At 41.7% G+C, this 17,689-nt stretch overlaps 1 protein-coding gene across 10 annotated transcripts in view; it reads right to left on the bottom strand.

Moving 5' to 3' along the window:
* The window catches only part of GLI3 (GLI family zinc finger 3), a 209,048-nt gene that overhangs the window by 28,338 nt on the left and 163,021 nt on the right, over positions 1 to 17,689 (bottom strand). For 9 of the 10 annotated variants that reach the window (XM_062625360.1, XM_062625362.1, XM_062625363.1 and 6 more), the window contains 3 exons: positions 14,789 to 15,005; positions 13,231 to 13,347; positions 11,848 to 11,988 (listed from right to left, as the gene is read on the bottom strand). In XM_062625360.1, coding sequence (XP_062481344.1) covers positions 11,848 to 11,988; positions 13,231 to 13,347; positions 14,789 to 15,005 — 475 coding nt within the window. The remainder of the gene's footprint in view (positions 1 to 11,847; positions 11,989 to 13,230; positions 13,348 to 14,788; positions 15,006 to 17,689) is intronic. The other variant, XM_062625364.1, reaches the window with a different exon arrangement.

The raw sequence follows: 17,689 nt of genomic DNA, 5'->3' as shown, positions 1-17,689 counted from the left end.
TCCACAAAGAGAAAGTGGCTGTGCTGTGCTGGAGGGAGGTGTGCGAGGCACATGCTTTGGATCCGCAAAATGAAGTGGTTTCTTGATTTCAGTGATGGTGTCCAAACATGAAAACTTTTTATTTGCCCCACATAATGACTCACAGAATAGTGTGGGCTGGAAGGGACCTTCAAGGGTCATCTCGTCCAACTCTCCTGCAATAAGCAAGGACATCTTCAACTAGATCAGGTTGCTCAGAACCACATCCAGCCTGACCTTGAATGTCTCCAGGGATGGTGCATTCACCATCTCTCTGGACAACCTGTGCCAGTGTTTTACCGCCCTCATTGTAAAGAATGTTTTCCTCACATCCTCACGTCCCCTCTTTCAGTTTAAAACCATCAACCCTTACCCTATTGCAACAGGCCCTCTCCTTGCCTTTCTTACAGGCCCCTTTTAAGAACAGAAAGGTCACAGTAAGGTCTCACCAGAGCCTTCTCTTCTCCACGCTGAATAAACCCAATGCTCTCAGCCATTAAGGTCCTTTCCAATCCTAACTATTCTATGACTCTATGATTCCTCATAGGTGAGGTGCTCCAGCCCCCTACAGCATTTTTGTGGCCCTCCTCTGGACCCTCTCCAATAGGTCTATGTCTTTCCTGACCAGAGCTGGACACAGGACTGCAGGTGGGGTCTCACCCGAGCAGAGCAGAGAGGGACAATCACCTCCCTTGACCTGCTGGCCATGCTTTTTTGTATGCAGAAACACACTGTAAACCAAGTGTAACGTGGTATATGATCAAATACTACATGTACAGTTTTCTTGGTTATATACTTGGTTATATACTTGGTTATACTACTGTTAGGAGTAGTTTAGGGACAAGAAAGATGCAAAAACTATTGTAATGGTAGTGAGATACAGAAATATACATCATACAATCATTAGCTCTGATAATAGTTTAAAGGATAAAGCCTTTATTTTACTAACTTTAAGAAGTACACTAACAAACCAAAAAAATCACTGCATACCCAGTGTGTGTCAATCTTCTGTATTTGTACAGCAGTACAAAACTCTTGTAGTAATCCTGCCTACTGCTGGTAACTGGCAAAACAACCTACAATGCATAGACAAGGGCCACAGGGATGCCTCTCCATAGCAGCCAGGCCAGGTGAGCTTGATCAGTTTTGACATATACATATGCTTGACACACGTAGATATATATTGCTTAAGGTTTTCTGAGATAAAAGGATAGAGAAGCTGTGTGGGCATAGCTCCTATAGGTGGCCACACTCTGGAAAACATTTTGACTTAGTTTCCTTTTGTTTCAGACAGAGGCTTTCATGGGAGGAAGAAAGTTGGTACCGTGCTCACATGTGCTGTGAAGAGTGAGATAGTATCTTTTTAATTAACTCAGCCTAAAGTGATGCAGTCTTAACTGAAGCACTCCAATCCTGGATTCCTCAAATTAGGAAGCACCATAGCTAAATAAAACCAGAAAAGCCACTTGTCCTTCACACTCCTGAATGCTACCCCCATTCCCCCCCCAAAACCATACTGGATCTCCCTGGATGCACCTCCTTTTCATATTGTCCTGACATGGAGGGCCTACCCATAAGTTTAACTTAAATTAGGTTCATAAATAAAACCAGTCCCAAGGGAATAGCAGAAGGAAAAAAGGAGAGAGAACGTTTTAGGTATGGATACTGGTGGAGCAAGCTCTTGCTCTTACTGAAAACACTCTGAAAAAGATCCCTGACTTCCAGGGGTGTTGCTCTGCTCTGGCAGAAATCACTGCTGAGGAAAGGTGCTAACTAGAAGCGAAGGACAGACTTAGCTGTGTTGTGCTTCTCCCTGAAAATTTAGTGAGTGCCTACCTGCTGTTGTGCTGCTGCTGCTGTTCTTTCTTTTAGTGCTTTCTTGACACATGTAGGAGAGGATAAAAGCCTAATGGGTGCAAGTGTCAGCACAATATAAATTACTGCAAGGAAAAACTTGATGCATGGCTTGGGATCTGAAAGAGGAATGTCCACCATTGTTTGTGATTATGGATCAACTCACAATCTAATAGCAATTTTTATTTAATCAATAATTTCCATGCTGAACAGACAGCCCTGTTACAAAGAATCGACAAGCAGGTACTGATAGCGACAAGGCTTGTTATTAATCTTTACCCTGCCAACACATCAACCAAACTACTATAAAAAAGCACCACCAAGATGGATTTAAAAGTATGTCTCTCGTGCTTTCTTTGCTTTTTCTTGCTTGTTTTTTCTTTCCTTTCTCTTGTTTGCTTTTTCTTTCCTTTCTCTCGCTTGCTTTTTCTTTCCTTTCTCTCATTCTTTCTCTCTCTCTCCTTTCTTTCTCTTTTCCTCTTTTTCTATCTCTTTTTTCTTTCTCCTTCCCTTTCTTCCTTTGCCTTTCTTTTCCTTTTAGGTACACAGCCCTATTACCCTTCTCTCTTTCCAGGTATGTAATGTTCATACACTTCATATTCGAAATTCATTTGAAAAACCTGGGGCTTGAATTACACAAAAAGGCAATTCATATTAAGCAATTTCACAAATCAGTGGGACCTAGCCCAGTGCTCAGTGTTAGCCATTATAGGCTAATAAATCATACTTTCTCTTTGAGATGTCAATCGCCAAAGTGCTTTGTAAAAATGTTGGCATCTGTAATTCAGCGAAGCCGTTTCATCTTGAAATAAGATGCTCCACACTGATAACAAGAATAATCCTCTCTTGATCAAAAAAAAAATCTGCATTTTACCAATTAAAGCTGCTGCCAGAAGCCAAACGGAGCAGCACTGAGACTCCACTGTAGTTTATCTCTGCTAAACACAAGGAGGGATACAGTTAAAGCTTTGTTTCATTTTCAGCTTGACTACTTTATCTCACAGAGAACTGCAGCATCTCAGCCCTGCGATACACATAAGAATGGTATGTGCAGACCTCATACCTACAGTGCAAGCCACCAGAGGACCCACTCCTGACAAAACCACCACCCATTCATTTTACAGATTAGGCACCCGACACCTTGAAGAAAAGTCACGCTCACACAAAAGTTTAAGCACTGCAAAACACTAAATTTGTTTCACCAAGATAAAAGGCTCATCTGCTTTTTTTTCTTTCTATTAAGAGGTTACACGAACTAAAGAGACTGCAAAAGCAAATCCATGCAGCCCAGCCCTCTCCAAACCAGATGCAGAAGCTGTCCTTGCACCTGTATTTAGCTTGCCTGTCCCTGCGTTGGTTTGTGCATGCTGATCTGCCACTTCTGTCTGAGAAAAAAGCACTTCCATGCGCAATAGCTGGGCCAGCACAAATAGGTTTCTGTTCTTCCAGGGATCAGGCTTCTATGGGCAAACCTTCTGGGTAGAATATAGGCAGCTACAAGGGAGAATATGGCACTTGTGACAAAGACATGATGATGGGTTGCACTATGGATAAAATCCTATTAATCAGGAGACAGCAAAATCAGTGCAGAGACACAATAAATCGAACAGGGGACCCCAGAAAGTTCAAGGTCGATCTTCCGCTGGTTCACTGTAGCAACACAGGCTACATAATAGCAAATCACTTAGACAGCAGTAGCAAGGCAGGAAAAAACTGCACAGAGACCACAGCTCTGTCCAAGCCAATCTGCTTTGGTAAGGACTGAAAGGAGCCTGGAGTCAATGCATAAGCCCAGCCTTCCTTGCAGCTCAGAGGCAGGGCAGGATATCCCTTTTCTCTGCACTCCATGGTATGGCAACAAGAGTCAGGAGCCAAAGAGCAAACTCAGTTTGCAGCTTTACTCTTGCCTATGCTTCTGCTCTTCAGTCAGCACAGGCTGCGTTGGGACTTGACTGGCAGGTTCTTATCCTACACTTCTCAAGTCACCTATGAAACGTCCCTAGCCTGAAGAGCTCACCAGCAGAACTCTCAGGCAAAGTAAACACTTCAAGTAAGTATGTATGTCCACAAGCCACCTAAATAGTGCTTTGTGATTAAAAGCACGGACAGAGGTCAAACCCTGCTGCCTGCCATGGCCAGCCCTTTCCTCTGAAGTGCCCACTTCTTACAATTTCAATCTAAATGGCTAGAGTAACTTCTCGGGCATAGAGGAGCACTATTCATCCCTACCCAAAACTGCGGAAAAAGAAGTGCTATTTAAATGGCATTTCACAGTTTAGCAACCTCTTTCAGGGACCCCAATTCAAAGACAATGACTTTGGCAACTCATATGAACAGCAGCCCTAGCAGCAGCACACAAACATCAAGTTTTCCTAATGCTGTGAAAGAAATGCTAATTAAGAGGAATTAAAAAAAAAAAAAAAAAAGATTACATTTCTCTCTAAATCCCCTCTTAACACTTCACAGATTAGGGTGGATTTATTTTTGTAAACCTTTCTCTATCAAAACCAGAAATCCCCACTTTATATTTCTCCCCTTCTCCTCTGCGATTGATCAAAAGCCAGACTCTAGGTAGGGGAACTGCAGATGCGCTCGTGTGGTGGAGTGCCTGAGGACCTGAGCCAAAGCACAGCTGGCCTTTGGGTCAAGCCCAGAGTGAGTAAGATCTCTTCACAAGGCAGCAGTGCTGATTTAACACTGCTGGATGGCAGAGGCATCGCAGTGGCTGCCACGGATCACGGATGTGCTGGGAAAGCAAACAGGGGCTGTGCCAGACCCCGAGGGCTGCTGAGGCCACAGAACAGCACTGAGGTCCGTCTGCCATTACTTAACCTTAAAACCCAACAGCATTTTCTTTTGATGGGGGCTAAAGACTTGCTTCATTTAAAAAAAGTGTGTGTTATGTACCCAGACGGGAACCAAGGGAAAATGAACATGAACTTAGCAGCACAGATCTGCTTACTGCCTTTGCTAAGCCATGGAATGACTTGCTGGCCTATAAACAATGCTGCCATTCTGGCACAGCTCAAAACTCTGGATTCATCAGTCTATAATCCAGCATGGTAAAGTGGTGTCTTAATTATAACTCCGCCTTTAAAGAGGCAGTGAGGAAGACATTTCAAAATGTGAAAGCTTCTGGGCAGATGTTTCTCATGATTATTCCCTATAACCTCTCCTCCTTCTCTCTCCTTCCCTTGTTACCTCACTGCTACAAAGGTCAAATATACTGAGGGGATGCACAAACTGGAAAAACCCTTTCCATGGCACTAAAACAACTCCCTGACTTTTCCATGTGGTCCCAACGTTCAGTCCAAGCCCCAGGCTTCTCTCATTTTGAGTATGATTTATTTTGTCCACAGCACTGTTTCCCCAAATATGGATCAGGGTTCAGACCCCAGTAAGTGAAAAATAAAAGAAGAAGAAATAGAATAAAACCACCAGCAAAATCCCCTTTGCTGTGTACGTGAAACATTCTACTTTTGTCAGGGAAAAAAATGATTACTGTAATGGATTTCATGTTCTTATCTATTCCTTACTCTTTTCAATTTAAAGGAAACATTTCTGAACCTTTCAGGGCAGTAGCTGTCACTGCCATGCACAACGAGCCTGAGAACGGGCTGAAGCCTCTCTGTGTTACTGTGCTAGAGCCAAATAAAACTAGAATGAAAATGCACCGAAAACTGCCTCTGCAAAGAAGAATTAAACATTCAATAAATCCCTGCATGTATTCGGAGATGCACAGAACTGGGATGTGCAATTATGCCCCTTTGGGATTGTGAAGGGTTTGCTTCACATAGCTAGGACTTCAACCAGTTTGCGCACACATCTCTAGCACCCAGAGAAAAGATATCCCTAATACATGAAGGATAATCTGCCTTTAGGGGCATCTCTGTGTAACTGCCTCCTTCCAGGGGTAGATGCCTACGTGCCCAGCTGTGGGTAGCACCCTAATGGCTTTGGCAGCTTGGGGTTGCTTGATCACAGGGCAGTTTCTCCTCCTGCAAGTGGTGGGCAATGTGCAGCTCTTGGCATCATTTACTGCCATTGCAGCTACTAACTCAGGGGAACTGCTTTAATCTGGTTTATTCTCCTCCTTCAGTTGGAGCTTTTCTTAGAGAAAAGAGGTGAAGCTCTTTCCAGTTCTTACCTACCACTCTGCTACAGGAGAGGAGCTGAGGAAGAAGCCTTATGCCAAAGGCAGCAAGGCAGCAGAGGGAGCGTGACATTGAGAGTCCTTATTTCTGGACATCCAAAGTGTCCCACTCCAAAGAGGTCTAGTCTTTTGGAGATTAGTGTGCCACTCAGCCCCCAGTCAGGCATGTTAAGTGTTTCAAGGTGTACATCCTTGATTAAGATCCCTTATATCATGATAGATGCTGCAAAACCTTAGCTGAGGCAGGCTGTGGGCACAGCCCAGGTTTTATGTAAGTCTCCATGGATCTCTGGCCAACTTCTGAAGGTGAGGGCTGACCTATATTCTGTAGGAGAGAATGGCAAAAATGCTAAGGAACTCAAGTCAGGAAACTTCATGCACTGGTTCCAGGTATCCTCAGTGCACTCAATTACCTTGGGAACGTGTGGGTACCCGAGAAACACAAGAAACTCTCCTCTGGTGCAATAAGGGAGCCTGATGGAGCACTACAGCAGCTGCCCTGGGGATTGCCGGAGGAGCGCTCCCATCACCGGGGCTTTGCAAACAGGCAGGAAGACCTCAGCAAATCAAATCCTGAATATAAGCCACTGCTGTCAGTTTAGGGCATTTTGATCTCATCTAATCAAATGTAACAACAATGAGAGAATTTTATTGCTGTACAATTAAGGAGAAAACAGCAAAAAAAAATAGCTCTACAGTTCTTCAAGCATGTTTCTGAATAAGAAATAATTATCATCAAGGCTACACAGCAAGGGGGATGAGAACTAGGCAGCGCTGCATTTTTCTGATTGCCATTGTATTAATATTTAACAATAACTTCAGTCATTTCCTTGAAGGATAATTTTCTTAAACAAACTTTTATCTTTAGTGTCTACCCCTTCTGCAAGATTTTCTTCTTAAACTGATTTCTGAGGGAAAAAAAAAACAAGACAAACTGCAACAAAAAGCAGATTTATAAAAATATACAATATCTTATTAGCTTCTGGGCGCTCAAGTGCATTTATCACATATTTAAAACAAACTGGAGCTCAGCTAAGCCCAATTATAATATCTCACTGAGCAAAGAAATTAATTAAACAGCTGAATGATAAAGACCCCAGCAGCAAACTGAGGGTTTCTTCCCTTTTAAGAAGAAGGGAAAGAAAGAAACCTGTAACCCACATGTTCAAACAGTAATGTAAGCAATCTTTTCAGGAGTGCAAATAAGACTACCTGGCAGGAGAACTCGGTGGTGGCTCTAATGTGGCTCTCCAACTTTTTGATTTGCTAATGTGCAACACACAACGGCCCTTTTGCACCAACTTCAAATAGCCCTGGGATCCCAGCAGTGCAGCTCAGCGACAACCAGAACAAGGGCAGAACTTGTCAGGATTTAAGAGCTTTCAGCAAAACCCTTCAATTGCAGCCGGTACCCTATTCCATAGAAGGATATCAATTATAGATAGTGACTTGCTTTAGCAGGGCAGTCGGCACTGTCAGACGCTAGATAGACAACCATGAAGAATCATGAATCTTTCTATTAACTGTAAGAGAAGGGGGGCAGGGGAGAAAGGATGGATAGGTGCTATAAATAAGGCAGAGTGTCTGAATGCTTTAATACCTTGCCTTTTGGTATATGTATCATGAAAATTTAACCATGCTGAATTCTAAGCACATATTGCTTGAAAAGAAGAGTTCTGGCACCAAAATCATTTTGGTGTCAAACCCTTCTGGGTGGGTCAATAGCGATTCCTTTATGTCGCTTTTCAGTTATTCATAGTAGCCTTAGTTCTGTTCATAAATTCAGTCAGAAAACATTGTCTCTTGGGGCCTAAGCACATTTTCACTAGCGCTCATATTTACACTAACAACAGGAGGACTTTGCTACCAAAAGTAATGCAGAAAAATGCCATCACATGCTGACTATTGCGCTCAAGATTGTAATTTCTTCTCTAAAGCTATACCACATATTCAGGCACAGATGATGTTCATATTTACCATTTCATACTGCTGTATCACACATCATTTTGTAATGCAGATATTGCTAAAACCTGATTCACTCTGCTCAACCTGGCACAAATAGAATTCATGCTGAGGTACCTAACACTTTAGGAAACAAAACAGCTAGAAACATCCTTCCACCTTTACCCTAAATGCTGCAATTCCTCTAAAATCCCAGTCCTTTGGGATGCAAGGCTTAGACAAAAGTCTGTTCTGTGCCATTAGATATTTTGGGTCTGATATTCTACTATAATTCATGGCTACAAACAGTAGTTTTATTCCCCTGAAAAACAAAAAAAACAACCCCACATTCATTAAGAGACTTACTGCTGGCCACTGTAGATCCTGAAAATTTAGCCTTACCAGGAGGTACAAAGATGCTTTTTTAGGTCTTTTTTTCTGAAACTTGGTATTTTACAAATTTCCTCTTCCCAGCTGAACTTCCAAAGCCCAAGGAACTGGTTTAGAGAGTTGTACAGGCGCAAGCATGCTCCAAATACTTCCAACTCAAATATTTTCCCTTCTACACACCACATCAATTAAGTGGGTTACAGGGAAGGAGTTTCTTGCAATACATTGGGATGGTCTACATAGCCCCTAACTCTTACTTTCACTGTACAGCTCACTTTACTGCCCACAGCATGGGCAAGCAGGGATGTGTATACAATATGATGTAGTATCACATGTGTCGTGCTGTAACACCCACCCAACTTCTGAGCATGTGACTGTAGCTCTCTGCTCATGCTGATCATCCTTTCCGAGTGACAGAGAAAACAGGAAAGTAGGCAGATGTTATCTGGATCTGTCTTGCTAGGGCAATTTAAACCTTTACTGCCTTTATCGCCTTTATCTATGCAGTTGCCCTTGCCTTGATGATAACTACACCATGGCAGAATTAACAGAACTGGACAGTTATCTTTACTTTTGATATCCCAGACAGCAATCCAGCATCTTACCTCAAAAGCCCGTTCAAGCCTGGCTGCAGCAACTGAGGCTCTGCTGAGCATGGTTGCAGGTTGGGAATCACCTGAGCAGCAGTGTGCATAGCCAGGACAGGAAATATGGCAGAGCTCTACTGCAAGGCTTGAAGGTTAACAGCATCCTACCTGTACACAACTGAGCTCAAGTGCCTCCAGACAGCCTTGAACAGCCTGATGTACATGGCTCTGAAGCTGCAGGGTGAAGACCTCATGCCAATAGCAGGGCTTTTTCTGTCCTGATACGAGCAGCACCTAGCACCATGGGGCTTTGGGCTTGGCAAGGCTTTCAGCTGCTACTGCAGTGTACCTATTACTGAGTAAAGGACGTACTCATGCCACTGAGGCACACACTCTGTGCCTAGTGCAGATGCACATATGTACACAGCAAGTCAGGAACCCACCCAGTACAAAAGACACTGAGGTAAGCACAGTTACAGCATTTGCGTCTACTCGGATTTACCCACCTGTATTTGGGTAGGAGGCATACACAAGCCACATCAGTGGGGAGATTTTCAAATACCAAACTGCTACCTAGGGAATGACTGCTTTCTGCTGGAGTCACACCTAAGCAAGCCCAGAATGCCCTCCTGTGAAGCCCTACCAAGATCTGGGCTTCTTTTACCTACTTGCTGCAGGTGTCCATCAGAGGGCTGTGGCAATCAAGGGCAGACAAAATGTGGGAGAGACAGACTGGCGTGAAGGGCCAGACTCTCAAACAGAGTTCGATGTCTAAAGCCCTTTGCAATTCTGGACAGAAATAACTTGCTCAAGTCCCCACAGCAGGGCTCTGTCGGAACAGCAAAAGAAATCACAGACCACAGCCCCATCACCGAGTCACACTGGCTCTTACAGAGTGATTTGTGCTACTTGAATGTGATGGTTGCAATGATGAATTCATTGTCTTCAGGGTATCGAGTCAGAACTTGCACCTTGTAATCTTAAATGCCATCATAACATATCTGAACCCTGAGCCCTGCCAAAAAGAGCTCCTTGGATCACAGAAATGTTTTTTATATCCGCTTTTTTATGTCTTGAGAAACCCATTTCAGATGTTGCCGTTGTTCAGAAATATAAGAAATAGACTTTTTTTTCAGGAGTCTTGCTGCTGACCCTTATAATAGTCAGATTTGCTATAAAATCACACCAGAAACAACAAACGCATTTAAAACCCCCTAAAACCAACCAAACTATCACACTGTCAATTTAAGTCACTTTAAGCTACAAAACACTAGCTATTAGCTAACAAGCACAGTGGAATTCAATCATATTTTTAATGTGAAACATCACAAAATCCTCTTCCTTTTTTTTCATTACCAAGGACACCATTATTCTGGAGTTCTCTTTTATTTCATATATTTTGGTGTGAATTATTTATCACCATCACAGATCATTTCTGAACATTGAGAAAGGTTTGCCAGGCACCATAAAGCTTCAGCCCTACAACTATTAGCAGACACCAAGACTGTGCCTGTGCAGAGTCCCAGATGATGTCAGTTGGTCTGTTCGCATGGCATCAATAGCAGGGCAAACACTTGATCTTATGTGTTCAAGCCTTTGCAGCAGCCATTCTTATTGCATTTTTTTCCCAAAAAGATGTTGTGACACCGAAAGAGTCTCTCCTCACTTCATATTTGCCTATTAAAATGTTAGGGAATTATTTGCGTAAAATATGTGCAAAGGATTCTTTTAAAATGCCACATTTGTGCCATTACTTTTTTTATAGTCTTTCATTTATTATTATTATTGTTGTTACTGTTACTACTATTACCTAATAATAACAAGGAACTAAAACCACATCTAGATGAATAACTGCAATACCAAGTGGCTCTCCCATTCCAGCAAGCGAAAGCTGGCATTGCTTTACTAAAGTCAGCTTTGCAGCATCAGTTTGCCACTTTTCATAGGGTTTGGAAATATATGGGGGGGGGGTGTGTGTGTGTTAATTTATTTTGTGTGGAAAGGCACATTTTTCAACAATCTATTTCAGCAGCACCAGCCACATTTTGCAATATGTTTTGCATGATCTCAGGAAATTACTGAACAGTTTTCTACAATACATACAATTCTGACGCACTGATATTTGCTGAAGATGCTCCTCTCTAATCTGTGCTAGTAATTCCTTTTTTTTTCAGAGTATTTGATATATTCTATGATACCAGTAATTAAAAGAGGTAGCTAAGGAGGTTGGAAATGTGGAGGGGACCGTACCTGCCAGGTCTAGCTTTTGATTGTTCCTTTTCTAGCTTACAACACTACAAGTCAGTAAAAATAATTTAAGAGAGGGGGCAGAAAGGAATAAAAAGGCAGATACAACTAATAATTTGGTTTAGCGTAAAAAAGACCATACAGTTTGCTGTTGCTAAAAAGACTGAAATAACTCAGTCTCCATGTATTTAGCCAAATAATCCCCTTTGGTTTACACACAACAGTAAATTGATACCAAACTCTCCCCTTAGGGAAGGGGAAGAATTCCCCTCACCCATTTCTACTGTTACATTCCCTTTGAGGAGGGAAGAAAAAAATCAAACTTGGCTAAAGGTTAATAATCATTCATGTCCAGCTTACTATTACTCAATAACTATCAAAGTCTCTAACTCAAAATAGCGTTTGCTGGCTTACAGGATCAGAGCCATTACAATCTCTGTTGAAGACTTTATTGAATTTTACACTAAGCTTTAGCTGACTGCACAGGTCAAGCACTGTGGCTCTGAGTTTTCTTTATTCCCAGAAACTCATAAACCCCTCTCCAGTTTGCAACGCTGTTAGCTAAGAAACTTGACTCAGCACAGGGTCAGAGAACCCGACCCTCATGAAAAAGGTCACGTAGTTTTAAAACCCAGTTCCTGAATACCATTAACTTACATGCACTAGCTGTTCCTGCGTGTCAAACTCCCGGGAACAGCCTTCCCAGTGGCAGTTTGTCTCGTAGACCACTTCAGGCTCCTGTTTGCTTTCATCTTTGTCCCCTTCCTCTTTTACCAGGGTCATTCCTTCTGGCTGTTCCTGGAGAGAGTTAAAAAAACAGGGGTGAGGAAAGAGGATATTCTGAAACTGAAAAGGAAGAAAAGTGAATTACTTCAGCATTAGAAGAAAGATGATGGGGGACAGGGGGATTATTTTACTCTGGTTCATAGTTAGTCCATTCTAAGCCCAAAACAGGCCTGGTAAGGCAGTAGCCATTTGCAGACTACACGTGTAAAATCAATTTTTGCTCCCCTGAAGTACTCACTACAGAGAATTTCTAAAAGAAATAATTCCTTTACATTTCAATTAATTTAAATCATAAAGGTTTAGCTTCCCCCTCCCTATACTTAAGCAGCTTGTTACTGTACACTTGTCCGTTACTATTCAGTGGTGCCACTGATGAAAAAGCCACTATTCATTATAGCTGAATTAATTGGAATTTGACTTTAGTACTAGGGTTGGGCACAAACCAGACCACCAGTAATCCACAGCTAATCCACAGTGACAGTTTTGCACACTAAAACCTTTCCAAGAGCAGACCAGTAACTTTCAGGCTACTTGTTAGTCTGTTCTTGCTCACAATATGTACATGAAAGGGGTGAGTGGGGAAAGCAAGCATTGAATTTGGCTTTGACTTTCCACCTTTAGTTCCTCAAGGTGCCTCATTCTCCCCAGCTTGTTACTTGCTGAGGGCAAGAGTCAGATGTTAGCATCAGCATTTGGTTCAGATTATGCACTCATACTATTTTTCCATTTCAAGCCTGCTGAAGGATTTAGGCAGATCTCTGCTTTGTTTTCATTTATTCACTCACAGGACTGAGGCTCTGATTCTCATCTCCCCCGAGTCCACTGTAAATCAGAAGGCACTCTACTAAAACCAGTGGCATTAACCAGTATAGAAAGTATAGCAAATGAGACTGGAGCCTGACACTGAGGCTTCAGCACAGCACAGTGTTAAAACCTGGTAAAAGTCAAGGCAGAATAGGTATTTTTGCTGAACAGAAAATATCCTCAATAAAGACCCGAATGTCTCTTTTCCCCGGAAGAGGGTTGAGACTGATCAGAGGCACTTCTCCATCAGCCTCTTTCCTCTCTGCCCTTATTCTGCAACACTTTGCACCCCAGCAGCCTTTCACTGCTCACATTTAACCCTTGCTACCCTAAGCTGGGGTGTGTGCGTATGAAGGGCCATACTAGTGCAGGAACATGTGCCACAAGCAAGGTGCATTTTCCCTCTGACAGTGAGATGAAAGGCTTATGACTGTAATGTGATGGCCATACCTGCACACTTCCTGCTCCTGGGCTGGGGAGGTCCTCGTCGGGCTTTATCTTGGAGCGCTTGTTGTGCATGGGATCTCCAGTGCTGCTCACTGCAGATTCACTTGTGGGTTTATTCTGCTGCAGGCAGTTGTTTGGTTGTTTTGGGTTTTTTTTTCCCCCAAAAGACAAAATTAGACTGTGATAAATATGTAGCTCCAAACAAAAGATATGCAGCATCTGCTCAGCAACTTTATTTGGAGAAGCTACACTGTTAATTATACTGGATATGCAATTACATTGTGCTTCAATTACATAGCATTAACTTGTGGAAAAGCTGCATCACTCAACCTTGTAATGGAGCAGGGAGGGAACAGAAAGCGGTAATTCCTTGCTCCAAACCAATGCTGGTTTTGTCAGGCCAGAGAGGGGTAGGAAGAACTTGATTTTCTACGTGATGACGACTTAAGAAAAGTAGTTCTGAAGAGTGAAATCACTGTGTGCTCAAATCAAATGAACACGATTTATTTTTTCACACTTGGAGGAAAGGTTTTGCACTTAACATCTGCACACAAGAGCTCAGCTCTTTCACTGTGTTTCCCATTATAATGGTGGGATAGGAAACAAAACTGAATACTGTGAGACTCAGCCAAAAAATCCCAGATGAAGTCCTGGACTCTCCCCAGTCAACAGCAAAACTACTGCTGACAGAAACAGGCCAGAATCTTGTTTTTCTCTTGCTGTGCTAGACTGAACACCATTATCTACACCTGTAAATGGATCTTGTAGGAATCCAGAGATCTTTTAGAGATATCTGAACTTGCATGGACCCCACAAAAAAATCAATACGCTTCCTACAGCAGCATGTTCTGCTTCTACATTTGTAAAAGCTAGCCAGGAGATAAACAGCTCAAAGACTGATAAATAACCTATCCCAAGTCATCTGGAAACAAACAGCACTGGTTAATAACAGGCAAGCCACGAACCGTGATAAACTCCACATCAGGGGCCTGATGCACTGCTTCACATCCCCAGCTTTTGAGAATACATCTTGGTTTATTGAAATTACTAACTCAAAGTCATTAAGTCCAATTTTGCATAAATCAGACAAAAAGCTTTAAAACTTCTGCACTAGCTTTGAGTTCCTCTATTGCCCACAGACCGAGTTACTCTAAGTTACTCACATGTGTGTCAGGAGGGCAGAATACAACCCTGTGTCAACCTGAGGTGAAGCTGCTAATCTTTAAAATGTTAGTGTTCTGATATGGTTTTCCCCTTTTTCTTACTCCCCACCTTTATTAAGTTCCTGTCCAAGAGCCATAAGAGACAGTTTTGGAATGAGAAGCTGCTGCATCACACTGCAATATTTATGAGGACCAAGAACCATGCTACCAATCAGGAACCATGCATACACTTCTGTGATTTATAATTAAGGGACTCCAAATGATATAGCTGTAAGAAAACTCTTATCAAAGGGTCTCAGTGACAGTGGTGATTAATTGCCATGGAGGCAATGCCATTTATTTCATTTACTTCATTTTTAAATTAATGGGGTGCAAAGGTTTCTTTTGTTGTCTCTCACCTGTGTGGACTCAGAAGGTCCAGAGCTGACCTGGACAGGGTTCAGGACACTGGGGATGCCAGGGATAGGTCTCTGGGTAGGAAAGGTTGGAGCAGGATGGATGAGTGGAGGGCTGTGTCCAAAGGCTGAACCTAGGGTTTGCTGACGACTTATAATTTGCTGATGCATTTGCTGGAGGGATACCGGTGTAGGAGGGTATGTGAAACTCAAAGCAGGGCTGAATTTGGGAGAAAAAAAAAGGGAAGACGGAGGAAAAAGATGAGGGTTATAACAGTATAGAACCATATAGATTAAACCTTTCAAATACATTGGACATATTTACATTAACTGAAGTCACGTTCCTCCTTTCCTCCCACCTCATACCCTTCTTTGTGCCCCGAAAGATGATAAATCCTGGGTTTAAATCCAGAGTTGGCCTGGATTTACTAGTGAGGGCAAAAATGCTATCATAACAAAACATAACATCTTTTCCTAACATTTACCAGGAAACCACAGAAAGCCAACTGAAATAAAATTCCGAAAAACTGAAATAAAAGGCAAGCAGTTCAATAACAGCTATTTATTGCAATAACAAACTTCATATAAAGAAAAAGAATGGGCGCCTACATGCTTTATAGTACTTTTATTGATAAAGCAGTTCCCCTATGTTCGCCTGTAGGAAGCAGTTCCTTTAATCTTGGCTCATGCTACACTCTTTCATATGTCTCTAGATCTTATTACAAGAGGAGAGAAAATCAATTGGTTAAATGTGTTCTGAACACCATGCTTGTCATATCACTCATTTGTTTGCAAAGATGGAAAGCTCAGTTCATCCAGAATGTCACCTAAAGAATTTCCATCAGTGCTGTTTGGTTACAGAAACTGATGGATTAACCTTTCCCCTCTGAAATTGGTGATCAATGAGTTTCAATGTAGAAATATTCCAATGGGAAAGCACTTCTCCTTCTTCCAGTTAAACAACATTAAATGTCTATTAAAGCCCATTATGCATGTTAATACCTGTCATCACTTCATTACTTCACCGTATTTCCCAGACTACAGTGACTTTGGAAGAAATTACACTGCCATCTAAGGACCTATTCTGTGGGTATTGCCAGAGATTCTTTGTGTCACACTTGTGAAATAAATGGTGTGGAACTACATCTTCACACACAGGAATATGAGGTTCTACTGTAAACATTTGCCAAAAACTTACAGTCATAAAAGGAAAAAAAAGGAAGAAAAAGTGTATTCATTATTTTTTTTCTTTAAAAAAACATCAACCAAACACAGTTGAAAAGAGCCATACAGATTTAAAACATTAGGTCTTAAAAGAAAGGGGTGCGAGCATAATACCTTTTCATAATCAAGGCTTCTTCTGATGTCAAAAGTGTGGATTTAATCCAAATTTACAGTCTGAAGCCTTAATTGCTGTTGCTGTTAAGTGCATTAACCGAAAATACTGTGATAAAAAGAGCTAAAATAATTTCAACCATTTAAAGGAGTAATTCTACAGGAATTCTGTGTTCATTAATATGACTATACATTTTTGTCTGTTTGACTACAATCCATAAGGAGACAGCTTCAATGTGATTACATTACTAATATTCCTGGTGAGAACTCTGCATGACAATAGTTTGCCCATTTAGGACAGAATATCATTAAGAATACCCTGGGAGAATTTTACTGGTCTTTGAGGAACTCTCTTTTCATTTTGCATTGTATTCTTTTTAATAAAGGGAGGCAGAAATGTAGTGAAAACAGTAATTGTTCACAGCAAGAGTTAGGGAGAAATCAGTAATAATATTCAGTTATTGCAGCTCTATAGTGTTTGGTAGTGTTCCTGTAAGCAACCATGAATGATTACAGCACGACTTAGCTAAGGTAGCCACTATGGATGATTAATAGGACATTAATCAAAAGATGCATATCAGGCCCAGAATTTGTTCACAAGCTTTCTTCTAATAGCCGATTTCATGTTCACTGAGCTCTGTGCCAGTTTGTTCAATTTATTCTTCAGTGTACAAGCCATTCATCACAGAACATAATGATTTAACACCCCTTTTCCTTTTTAGTGAACAAACATTACTAAGTGTAACTACTGTGGTCTGTTCATTAAAAAACATACAATTACAATGTCATACATGAGGCTGAAACTGCCTCCTTACCATACCCCCACATTTTTTGCTTCTATATATACACTGTGAGTTCATCACGTACACTTCAAACACTAGACGGCACCATCCTGAAGATGCTATCAAATCCACAACATGGAAACAATTTGGATGAAGTATTTTATTTCTCTGTGAGTGGTTAATGCCTAGGACATCTTCACCCTTTGAGCTGAATCAGTTTAGTCATAAAATAATGATAAAGCTAGAAATAAGATTTCATCGGGTCTTCCAAGCACACAGCACCCTTGCAAATACAGGTTGACGTTTTTTTTTCCTTTCTAGGTGTTTCAGCATGTTCAACAATAGCTAGCTTTGCAAGTCCAGGTTCAAAAGTCTGGTAAGAGTCTTCAGATCCTACATGGTAAAACACCAAAATTCAGTCAAAAGACATGACTGACTTAAGACCGTGGCTCAGATCCTGTCCATCACTGCTCTGTGACTATAGTTATATGAGCACCTGTACCTACATTTAATTCTTTAACCTATCCAAAGCAAGAGCACAGGAGATCCCTCCCAGACAGTTCAGGGGGGACACGAAGGAACTGTTGTGATTTGCATGTATTTTTATCTCAGCAGGAGGCTGTTACGATGCCACTGACTAGAGACTCTGGAGTTTGGATGCTGAAGGATGCTCAAGAACTTGGATCCTGAAGAAGAACCTTTGGTCCCAAGCAGGGAACAGACTGTAGGAGCCCCCAGATGTGTATATACAACCTGCTCTTAATGCAGTGCACTTACATTTACTGGA

The sequence above is a fragment of the Pezoporus occidentalis genome, unplaced genomic scaffold (assembly GCF_034315485.1).
Source record: "Pezoporus occidentalis ecotype Australia unplaced genomic scaffold, CSIRO_AGI_Poc_V1 ctg28, whole genome shotgun sequence".
NCBI classification, from domain to species: Eukaryota; Metazoa; Chordata; class Aves; order Psittaciformes; family Psittacidae; genus Pezoporus; species Pezoporus occidentalis.
This window is presented reverse-complemented; position numbering and strand designations above follow the sequence as displayed.